The following is a 10,388-nucleotide window of genomic DNA, read 5'->3' as shown; positions in this document are numbered from 1 at the left end:
CCTGGGAGGTAGGCAGGGGAGACCACTGTCTAAGGGGGCTCTGCTGAGCGTGGGAGACCCCAGGCAAGAGCCGCACCCCTGACCCCACGGAGGTGAGCTGGAATCTGCATTTAGCTCTGCACAGAGCTGCTGTGTACATTTCTTTTCACAACAGTCCTTGGTTTGTTTTGCTGTTTCATCTGAGGAAGATTTGGCCTCTTTTAGAGACGCTGTCTGCTCCTTTCTACAGCCAGGCACTACTCTGTGCTACTTCCAGCAGAGGTTGGTTTTAACCCAGGCAAAGAGAGGATGGATTTTCTCGACCATAGTGGCTCAGAGCTGCATCCCCTGTCCCCTCCTAGTTTTCAGAATATTTAGTGCGCTGCTCTGGACGCTCCTGACTCCTGACGTATCCCCTTGCAGAGAGGAGAAACTGCCACCGGGAAAGGGTTGACTAGTTTCGCTGCTCCGACCCGGTTGCTCAGGTTGCCAAGGGCAACCCCCTCCCTCCGCGGGAAGGAAGCGAGGGCGGGGCCGCGGGGCTCCCTCCCCTCGAGTTGCCTTGGAGACCAAGTGTGTCCTGTTGCAGTTGAGGCTGGACAGGCCTTGGGTGCCTTGCGTGGTGCTTTCGGCAGGTGCGGGCCCAGGCGGTCCCCTGCTCGCAGGGCCTCCCCGCGCTTGACGGGGTTTCGATGGGATGTCCAGCGGCTGTCCCGCTCCTTGGTGGGCTGGGGGAGACGGCGCACGAGAGGAACTTGCCAGGTCTTCTTAGCACACACTAGGTGCCTAATTTGCGTGGCTACAGTCAGTCTTCTCCCTTCCTCTACTTCCCCCTCACTGTGTCCAGTGGCGGGTGGGAGGTGAGGGGGGTCCTTGAACCGTGTTCAGCATCAGATTGGGGGTCCAACGCCGGAGTCGAAATCCCCCCAGCTGCCACCTTGGGCGGGTCGGCTTTTCCCAGAAGAGGCTGGGAGAGTGAAGCACAAAACAATAACCATTTATTGTTGTTCGCCCCAAAGTCTCTCTCGGATCTGCGTGCGCCCTGCGCGGCTGGCAGAGCCCGCTTCTCCAGGAGTTCGGTTCTTGCTTCAGGTTTGTTTCTTTTTCGCTTCTTCGCCCTCTCCGTTGTTTTGCTTTTTGTTTAAAATAAAATCCCTGAGGCCAGAGAGGCGCCCCGATGCTTTCTCCCGGAGCAGAGGGTCTCAGCCTGGTTTCTCAACCTCCAGGTCGCAATAGAGACCAAACCCCAGACATGATTCCTGGACAACGGCTTCCCGGCAGGGGCGTCCAGCCGGCGGCCATGGTGTCCTCAGTGGGGAAGGTGACTCAGGTCCCCAGCGGGAATGTCTACCAGCAGATCTTCGAGGCTGAGGTAGGCCTGCCCCTCTGTCCCCCTCTTCCTGCTTCCCGATTCCCGCTGCTCCCCAAACTTTCCTCCCTCTGAAGGCCCCTTACCTGGGACTCTAATGAAATAGGGCTTTGAAATTGCTTTGATTTTAAAAATAATTCTTACTGGTTCTTAAAATGTAGGAATACAAAATTAGAATGCCTATTCTTGAAAGTCAGACAATTTAAATTAAAATTTTAAATTAAATTAAATTAAAATTACTCAGAAATAGCCAGAATTAAACATCGGATACCTTGGGTCTTTTTCCTATGCATTAAGGCATTTCTAATTTTTCTATTTAAAGCTGAGTTTGATTCTATACTCGTGTTTTGAAACCTGCTTTTCCCCTGTTAACAGTATCTCGTGTCACTGGGCGTTCATGTACTTCTCCACATTTGGTGGCTGCCTGGGACTTCCCGTAATGTATTAAAGTGACGCCCTCTTGACAACCATATAGGTTGTTGGAATGGCCTTGTTGTCTGTAAAGAACTGCACAGACAAAATTATGTCTTAAAAGAAACACACACTCAAACCCTTCATTTGAAATTCCGTGCTGCTTATTTAAAAGGGACTTTCATTCCTACTTTGAGCCCTAAATAATGCTCTCTGTAGAAGGCTCGGAAATTATAAAAGCATAAGGAGACCAAAGAAACTGATTACTCATGTGATCCTGCTCCCTGGAAACAACACACCATTCTTAACATTTAGCAGATTTTCTCCCAGTCGTTTTTCTATACATTTTAAATTTTGAGCTCATACTGTATAATTTTAGTTATAATTTTTATTCTGTGCTTTTAATTGATACACATGATGGTATATCATATCATAAGCATTTTCCCATGTCCTAAAAAAATCCTTCCCAAGTCTCATTTTTAGTAAATGCCTGACATTCCACTGAAGGGACATACCACGTTTACTCAACCAGTCCCCTGTTATTGGACAGTTCCATTTTTACAATTCCTTGTGATTATAAAAAATGCCTGGATGAGCATCTTGGTCTTCATTAAAATTTCTTAAAAGATGCCTTCCTGGGAGCAGCTGAATGACTGTTCTGGGCTGGAGAGCCCTCCCGCAGGGGGTGTGCCCTGGGGTTGAAGGCCTCCCTGCAAAGCGCCTTCCTGCTCGTGGTCCCCATGTGACCTTCTGAGACTGCATAGTCAGCCTCAGGGTGCAGGGAGCCTGCAGCTCTGACCCCCCCAACCCACATCTTCCGTGGATTCAGGTGCAGCTGGTCCGCTCCCTGGCGGCCACCAGGAAGCGGGCTCTGGAGTGTTCCATGACCCCAAAGAATGGCAGGAATCCCTTGATGAAGAAGACAGATATTCCCGAAGGGGAGATGATATCTCCTCGGCAGCGGAAGTGGGTGCACAGCCTACCCAATGACTGGGTCACGGAAAACCCTGTTCTCTACAGGTAGGTCCTGCTGTCCAGACCACGTCCCCACACACTGGGGGTGCGTTAGAGTCTTCAAAAACTCTTAAAGAGCTCATACAAGCTGAGTGCCAGGTAGGAATGAAGTCCCAGTGTCCTCCCCTGAAAGAGGGAGGTCATACACCGACCGTGCAGGACCACGCAGGATCGTCTGCTTCTCCCTCCTGTCCTCCCCTCCCCCCCAGTAGCTATTGACTGAGGGCCTAGAGCCAGCACCGGGCATGGGGGTCCCACCCTCCTGGAACTTGAGGCCTTGATAGTAAATAAATAAGCACGTCCCCGCAAAGATGGAAAGGCTCTGACACAGAGGGCGGGACGGTGGGACAGAAGTCAGGGAAGCTCTCTGAGGAGGGGCCTCAGCTGAGACCAGAGGATGAGGGGAGGGAAGCATGGGCAAGGCTCGGAGGGACAAGCTTGGTCCACTCCAGAAGGCCGAAGAGTCGGTGGGCTTGGGGAGAGGGGCGGGACATGAGGTGAGGAGAGGCTTGCAGGCAACAGGCAGTATTTTGGACTTTATTGAAGTGAAAAGCTGATCCTCGCTTTCAAGGCCTTCAGGCTGCTGAGTGTGGGATGTGGGAGCTGCACAGAGGCAGGGAGGCCAGCAAGGAGGCCACTGCAGTCCATGTGAGTTTGGGGGGCTGCAGAGGGAGAGTGAGGGGTTCAGGTGTATTTTGGAGGCAGAAGCCACGAGACTGGGTGACAGATTGGGTGGGAGGAGAGGGCTCCTGAGGGTCCTGGGTCTCTGGTCTGAGCACTTAGGTGCAGAGCAGAGGCACCCTTCCCTGAGATGGGGCAGATGGGGTGGGGCAGAGAGGTGAGGAATTCCTTCTGACTTCCAAGTTTAGAAGTTAACTTGAGATTCCTGAGCATGCCATTTCAGCTCCCTGAGCTCAGACTCCTTAAGTAGGGAAAAAGGAAAGGAAAGAAAAATGAGGGGTCCCATCCTTTGGAGCGCCTGGGAGAATGTAGCTGGAGCTGGGGTTCCCTTTGGCTCTTCGCGCCCTGCACAAGCCAGGAACCCCTCTCTGGTCCAGGACTCTGGGATGGGGAGTCAGTCCTCCTCTGCCTGCTTTTCCCACCCTTCCTCCTCCTTTGGGGCAGGGATTGACCCCATGCTGGGTAAAGGTCTCTGCCCTGCCCTGCCCTTTGACTTTTCCCAGGGAAAGCTCCCCTGAGACTCTGACCTTCAGTGCCCTTAACTACCTACAGGTGGGGAAACCCACTGGCCACCCTAGCCCAGACTGGAGGTCAGCGTTCTCCAGTCCATGTCCCTGATGCCCGATGCAGGGATCCAGAGGCAGCTGGGGCCTGTCCATGCCACCCCACCCCCCCAGGAGGACGGTCTCACAGCCTGGCTGTGGCTCTGGCTCCCACAAGAGTCCCAGCCTCCTCTCAGCTGACCTGTTCTCATTCAGGCCCCTGGTCCCCCGACATCTCCCTGTGCCTCCCGAGGGTCCCCTCTTCCCCAGGGTTTAGCATCTGAGACAGCATCAGCCAGGAGCTCTTGGCACCCACAGCACAGTGTTTTGGGAAAGGCACTTCTCATGGAGGGTTCTGGCATTGTGCTGTGCTGGCTTCCTGGGACAGACAGACAAGGCCAGCTCTGTGCTGGACACAGATCCAGAACATAGCTCCCTATGGCCTGTGGCAGGAACAGAGATGTGTTTGTAACCTGCCAGGCCCTGCCACCCTCAAAATGACTAAGGTCACTAATCAGCATCGGTGTCTCTCTGGGGTACCTTGTCCCCTCTTGAACTTGGCCAGCCAAAGGCAGTCAACTTGCGCATTAATTCAAGCAGGGCAGGGCCTCTGGGTGGAGGAAGAGGAGCCCAGGGCAGGGATGGATCACCACTAGCACAAGCCAAGTCCCCATGTCCCCAGACCAAGTGGCCGAGAAGCCAGAGCCGACAGCAGCTCCTGTGGTCCGGGCACCTGGGTTCCAGTGGGACTGCCTCTTAGTCCAGGGACATTTGGTTGACAAGGCTGAAGCCCCATGTCTGGAGAGCCAGCCTGGGCCCATCAACTGCAGCCCGGGCCCTGCGGTCTTCCTCGCGGCCAGGTCTGCAGCGAGCACTACATAAGAACATGTCTGGAAAGGGCTGCGCGCCCGGGGGCCCCCAGGAATGGCAGGCGTCCCTGAGAACTGCTGCATTTCTGCGGTGCTTGCTCTGCAGACGGTGCATTCAGGGATTTTTCCTCCAAAGCTACGCTCATGCTCACCCACCCTGGTCCTCCCTGCTGAGATAGTTTGGGATCTCTCTCCTCCCACACCCAAACCCCATGGACCGTGCACCTTGGCATCACGTGTGGGTCTGGGAGGCCCTACTCTGCTTTGTACTGTGACTTCTCCAAGCCCCCTTCCCCTGTCCTAGACAATGGGGTGACCCCAGCTGCCTCATAGGATGGGTGGCTGAAGGAGCAAGTAAGGAGCATACCGAATGCTTAGCGCTGGTCTGGCTTTCCCGGGCTGCTCACGCCCCTTCTGGTCCTCAGTTTCCACATGGGGAAAATGGCTCCTGCTCACATCCACACTTGGTTTGCCGCCAGAGCAGAAGCAAGCTCCCTGACGCAGCCCCGGCTTCTCCTCTAGGGACCATAGTATCTGCTGGCAGCAGACACCTGGGCAGTGTTGGTTGAGAAACAGCCATAGCCTGGGGGCTCTCGGGAATCAGGTGGGCTGGGCTATTGCCAATGCCCAGGGTCCCTCTGGAGACTCCCCCTGTGCCAGAGCTGCCCTGGGGGAGTGAGGGGGCTGGAGGTTTATTGTTTTCCTCTGTGTGTGCCTCAGGGAAAAGGAAAAAACCAAGAAGGAAAAATCTCTAGAGAGTGAGAGCACCATTGCTGCCCGAGAAGTCCGGGGCCTCATGGACGCCATCGGTGAGCCTCCATTCAGCCATGAGGGCAGGCCTGGGCTGGGCCAGAAACTGAGCCCTGGGGACACAATCTGGGAGGTCTGATGTAGGAGCAGCTGAGGCTCCCACTGTGTCCCTATGCTCAGCCACATAGGGGACCCTCTCCCCTTGGCCTTATCCACTCACCCTTTTTGCCAGGACATCTCCCTGGGACCTTCTCCCCTGCGCTTCCCCTTAGCCTTCACCATGGAGCCTTCTCCCCTCGGCTTTCTCGCTCAGCCTTGGCCCATCGGCCTTCTCGCCTTGTCCTTCTCCCCTGGATCTAATCCGCTGGACCTTCTCCCCTGGACCTTCTCCACTTGGCCTTCTCCCCTCGGCCTTCTCCCCTGGAACTTCTCCCCCTGGACCTTGTCCCCTTGGCCTTCACCCCGGAACTCCTCCACTTGACCATCTCCCCTCGGCCTTCTCCCCTGGAACTTCTCCTTTCAGCCTTATCCCCTCAGCATTCTCCCCTTGGTCTTCTCCCATGAAACTTCTCCCCTGGATCTTCTCCCCTGGACCTTCTCTCCTCGGCCTTCTCACCTGGATCTTCTCCCCTGGCCCTCTTCCCTTGGCCTTCTCCCGTGAACCTTCTCCCATCGGCCTTCTCCCATTGGCCTTTTCCCCTCTGCCTTCTCCCCACAGTTTTCTTTTCAGTGCCTGTTGCTGGAGGAGGAGGAAGGGGCTAACTGCACAGTTGGCATTTACTCAGGAACACCGGTTGATAAAGGATAGAGGATTTCTCAGTGTATATTTTCTTCCTCTCTGTTACATTGTTCTCATTTTTCTTCATCCTAGTACAGACGCTCTTTTTCTTTATGTTAATAAAGTAGAACATGCTCACATAAAGAAATCACGTTAGGAGATAAGCAGAAAGTGATAACTCCCCTCCACAATAGCACCCCTTCTCCTCCCTGGAGTGTCCCCCCGCCCCAGCTTCTCATAGAGATTCAGGGGACGTCAGAGCACAGGGAGAGATCACAGACCCTCGAGCAGAGGGCCCACATCCACAGCCCTCTCAGCCGCTGACTGCCTTTGCTCCTCAGGCCCCATGCCTGAGTGTCCTCACTTGTAAAAAGGGCCTGAGCACAGAAGCTGCCTCTGGGCCCATCCTGAGGAGGGATGGAGCTAGAACAGCACCTGGTACACGGTCAGTGCTGTGTGAGTGTTGGTTATTCTTATTTGCGCAGGTATTTGCTTCTACAAGACTTAAAAAACCATAAATGGTCGTATTCTATACATTAGCATTTCGGAACCTTTTTCCAGCATTTAACTGTATATGTGAGACTTCGTTCCCTGTGGCATTTATGGATCACCTTCATCTTTTCTCTTTTTCCTTAAGCCCCTGACACTGCTGGCCCGCTTTGGGGGTCCATTTCCTGAACCAAGGCACTTTTTGCCTGTGCTGCCTTTTCCCAGGGGCTCCCCTGTCGCCCTGGAGCTCGAGGACACCCTCCTCACCTCTCTTGTTCTCCCCCAGTTCCTGAGAGGACCAGCACCATCACCCTTCAGGGGCGAAGAGACCATAAGAGGAAGGGCTGGCAGAGCACTGTGGGGAGCTTCAAGGAGGAGATCGCTCAGATTGGCATGGTGAGAATCCTCCTCCTCTCTCCCCTTCTGTTCCTGGGCCATTCTGAAGGTGGGCTCGTCACTGCACTGGAGGTCCAGTGGCTCACCAGGGTGTAGACAGAACCGTCGTAGCCATGTTTGAGTGGCTTGTTATGAGTGCCTGTTAGGAGCATAGCCCTGTTACCACCCCCATTTTACAGGTGAGGCCGAGAAAGTCTCGCCTGACTTGGCACGTAAGGGGCCAAGTGGGAGCTGGGCTCTGGGTGTGATGCCAAAGCCCAGCCTCTGATCTCCCTGCTCAGTCCTACTCATGAGGGGCCAAACAGCCTGGCCCTGAGGCACCACCCTCACTTGGCTCCCTGTTTCTCTCCAGAGACCTCATCTCCAACCCCACTGGTCCCTGGAATGTCCCTAAATGAGACCCTCCTTTGACATTCTGGGTCCTCCCTTAGCCCCAGCTTGCACTCCTGGCTTTCTCCAGGGTCTTCTCTGACTCACATTGTTCCCCTAGATTCCTGGAGCTGCCTCTGGACTCACAGCACCAAGCAGGCACCCCCTGCCAGCTCTCACTGTCCCGAGCCCTCTCAGCTGGACGTGGACTCTGCTTTCCCCCATGAGCTCTGTGGCTTTGGTCACACAGCCTAACAGAGCCTCAGTCTCCTCTTCTGAAGTAAACTTGAAATTCTTTCATTGGCCACTTCTTTAACGAATATTTGTGGAGCCCCAACCTTGGGCCAGGCCTAATGTCAGCACCTACATCACAGGCTGTGATGAGGACCTAGTGCGTCTGAGGTCGAGGCTCAGCAGAGAGTCGAGCGCCCAGCGCATGGCATGTGCCCAAAGTGGTGGCTGCCTGTGTGCTCCAGTTGTGAACTAATTAGTAAACCTTTTTTTTTTTATTGAGTTAATGATAGGTTACAATATTGTGAAATTTCAGTTGTACATTCTTGTTCGTCAGTTGTGTTGTAGGTGCACCCCTTCACCCTTTGTGCCTATCCCCCACCCCCACTTTCCCCTGGTAGCCACTAATCTGTTCTCTTTGTCTACATTTTTTTTCCAATTTTTTTATTGAGTTATTGATAGGTTACAATCTTGTGAAATTTCAATTGTACATTAATGTTTGTCAGTCATGTTGTAGGTTCACCACTTCACCCTTTGTGCCCACCCCTCACCCCACCTTTCCCCTGGTATCCACTAAACTGTTCTTGGTCCATAGTTTTAAATTCCTCATATGAGTGGAGTCATACACAGATTATCTTTCTCTTGCTGGCTTATTTCACTTAACATAATTCCCTCAAAGTCCATCCATGTTGTTGCAAATGGGACGATTTTGTTCTGTTTTATGGCTGAGTAGTATTCCATTGTATATATATATATATATATATACCACATCTTCTTTATCCAATCATCCGTTGATGGGCACTTAGGTTGCTTCCATGTCTTGGCTATTGTGAATAATGCTGCAATGAACATAGGAGTGCATGGGACTTTTGGAATTGCTGACTTCAAGCTCTTTGGGTAGATACCCAGTAGTAGGATAGCTGGGTTGTATGGTAGTTCTATTTTTAACTTTTTGAGGAATCTCCATACTGTTTTCCATAGTGGCTGCACCAGTTTGCATTCCCACCAGCAGTGGATGAGGGTTCCTTTTTCTCCACAATCTCTCCAACATTTGTTACTTATTAGTTTTAGATATTTTTGTCATTCTAATGGGTGTAAGGTGATATCTTAGTGTGGTTATGATTTGCATTTCCCTGATGATCAGCGATGATGAACATCTTTTCATGTGCCTATTGGCCATCCATATATCTTCTTTGGAGAAATGTCTGTTCTTGTCTCCAGCCCATCTTTTGATTGAGTTGTTTGATTTTTTGTTGTTGAGTTGTGTGAGTTCTTTATATATTATGAATATTAAGCCTTTGTCAGATATATGACTTGCAAATATTTTTTCCCAGTTAGTGGGTTGTGTTTTTGTTTCAACCCTGTTTTCATTTGCCTTGAAGAAGCTCTTTAGTCTGATGAAGTCCCATTTGTTTATTCTTTCTATTGCTTCCCTTGTCTGAGAAGACATGGTGTCCGAAAATATCCTTTTAATATTGATGTCAAAGAGTGTACTGCCTACGTTTTCTTCTAGAAGCCTTATGGTTTCAGGTCTCAGCTTTAGGTCTTTGATCCATTTTGAGTTTATTTTGGTGAATGGTGAGAAAGAATGGTCAATTTTCATTCTTTTACATGTGGCTTTCCAGTTTTCCCAGCACCATTTGTTGAAAAGACTTTCTTTTCTCCATTGTATGCCCTCAGCTCCTTTGTCAAAGATTAGCTGTCCATAGATGTGTGGTTTTATTTCTGGGCTTTCAATTCTGTTCCATTGATCTGTGCGCCTGTTATTGTACCAGTACCATGCCGTTTTGATTACTGTAGCTTTGTGGTATGTTTTGAAGTCAGGGATTGTGATGCCTCCCATTTTGTTCTTTTTTCTCGGGATTGCCTTAGCAATTCGGGGTCTTTTGTTGCTCCATATGAATTTTAGGATTCTTTGTTCTAATTCTGTAAAGAATGTCAGTCAGATTCTGATTGGGATAGCAGTGAATCTGTAAATTGCTTTAGGTAGAACGGACATTTTAACTGTATATTCTTCCAATCCATGTACATGGAATGTCTTTCTATCTCCTTATGTCATCGTCCAATTCTCTCAGAAAGGCCTTGTAATTTTCATTCTATAGGTCTTTCACTTCCTTAGTTAAATTCACCCTGAGGTATTTTATTCTTTTTGTAGTGATTATGAATGGTATTGTGTTCTTGAGTTCTTTTTCTGTTAGTTCGTTATGAGAATATAGAAATGCTACTGATTTATGCAAATTAATTTTATACCCTGCAACTTTGCTGTAGTTATTGATTACTTCTAAGAGTTTTCCAATGGATTCTTTGGGGTGTTCTATATATAAGATCATGTCGTCTGCAAACAACGAGAGTTTCACTTCTTCCCTCCCTATTTGGATTCCTTTTATTCCTTTTTCTTGCCTGATTGCTCTGGCCAGGACCTCCAGTACTATGTTAAATAAGATTCATGATAGAGGGCATCCTTGTCTCATTCCTGATTTCAGGGGGATGGCACTCAGTTTTTGGCTATT

At 50.9% G+C, this 10,388-nt stretch overlaps 1 protein-coding gene across 9 annotated transcripts in view; it reads left to right on the top strand.

Annotated features, from left to right (window-relative positions):
- The first annotated feature begins 491 nt into the window (after positions 1-491).
- The window catches only part of LOC106822907 (coiled-coil domain-containing protein 180-like), a 69,146-nt gene continuing 59,249 nt past the window's right edge, over positions 492-10,388 (top strand). For 2 of the 9 annotated variants that reach the window (XM_070519161.1, XM_044779188.2), the window contains exons 1-6: positions 518-761; positions 999-1,071; positions 1,206-1,351; positions 2,589-2,779; positions 5,586-5,674; positions 7,169-7,278. In XM_070519161.1, coding sequence (XP_070375262.1) covers positions 1,232-1,351; positions 2,589-2,779; positions 5,586-5,674; positions 7,169-7,278 — 510 coding nt within the window. In that variant the 5' untranslated portion in view covers positions 518-761; positions 999-1,071; positions 1,206-1,231. Of the gene's footprint in view, positions 762-998; positions 1,072-1,205; positions 1,352-2,588; positions 2,780-5,585; positions 5,675-7,168; positions 7,279-10,388 lie in introns of all 9 variants that reach the window. The other 7 variants (XM_070519160.1, XM_070519159.1, XR_011506341.1 and 4 more) reach the window with 6 other exon arrangements.

Source organism: Equus asinus, chromosome 10, assembly GCF_041296235.1.
Source record: "Equus asinus isolate D_3611 breed Donkey chromosome 10, EquAss-T2T_v2, whole genome shotgun sequence".
Classification (NCBI taxonomy): domain Eukaryota; kingdom Metazoa; phylum Chordata; class Mammalia; order Perissodactyla; family Equidae; genus Equus; species Equus asinus.
This window is presented reverse-complemented; position numbering and strand designations above follow the sequence as displayed.